General features: G+C 39.9%; 1 protein-coding gene across 1 annotated transcript in view; it reads left to right on the forward strand.

Moving 5' to 3' along the window:
• Positions 1-239, forward strand: part of LOC111831064 — a 1,606-nt gene extending 1,367 nt beyond the window's left edge. The window contains exon 3 of the mRNA XM_023784575.1: positions 120-239. Coding sequence (XP_023640343.1) covers positions 120-239 — 120 coding nt within the window. The remainder of the gene's footprint in view (positions 1-119) is intronic.
• The last annotated feature ends 47 nt before the right edge of the window (positions 240-286 follow it).

A 286-nucleotide genomic window follows, 5' to 3' on the forward strand; every position in this document is an offset into this window, starting at 1 on the left:
GAATACAATCAGTTGGCGAGTATCCAGTAAGTATAACTTGTTTGTGGGTTATTGAAGAACAATTGATTGTGAATGATCCCCTAATTGTTTGTTTCCTTTCATGTAGAAAAACTCTTCAGGGACAGCTAAACTGCAACGGTGTTCAAGGTGCAAAGGGACCGGGCACAACAGGACTAGCTGTACCAATCCTATATAAGTGGGATGTGGTTTTGATGGCCATCGTATCTAGTTGGGTATAATTTTTTGTGGATATGATGGCTGTTAGGTTTTATTTCTGGTTTGTGGT

The sequence above is a fragment of the Capsella rubella genome, unplaced genomic scaffold, assembly GCF_000375325.1.
Source record: "Capsella rubella cultivar Monte Gargano unplaced genomic scaffold, Caprub1_0 scaffold_4, whole genome shotgun sequence".
Taxonomy (NCBI): Eukaryota; Viridiplantae; Streptophyta; class Magnoliopsida; order Brassicales; family Brassicaceae; genus Capsella; species Capsella rubella.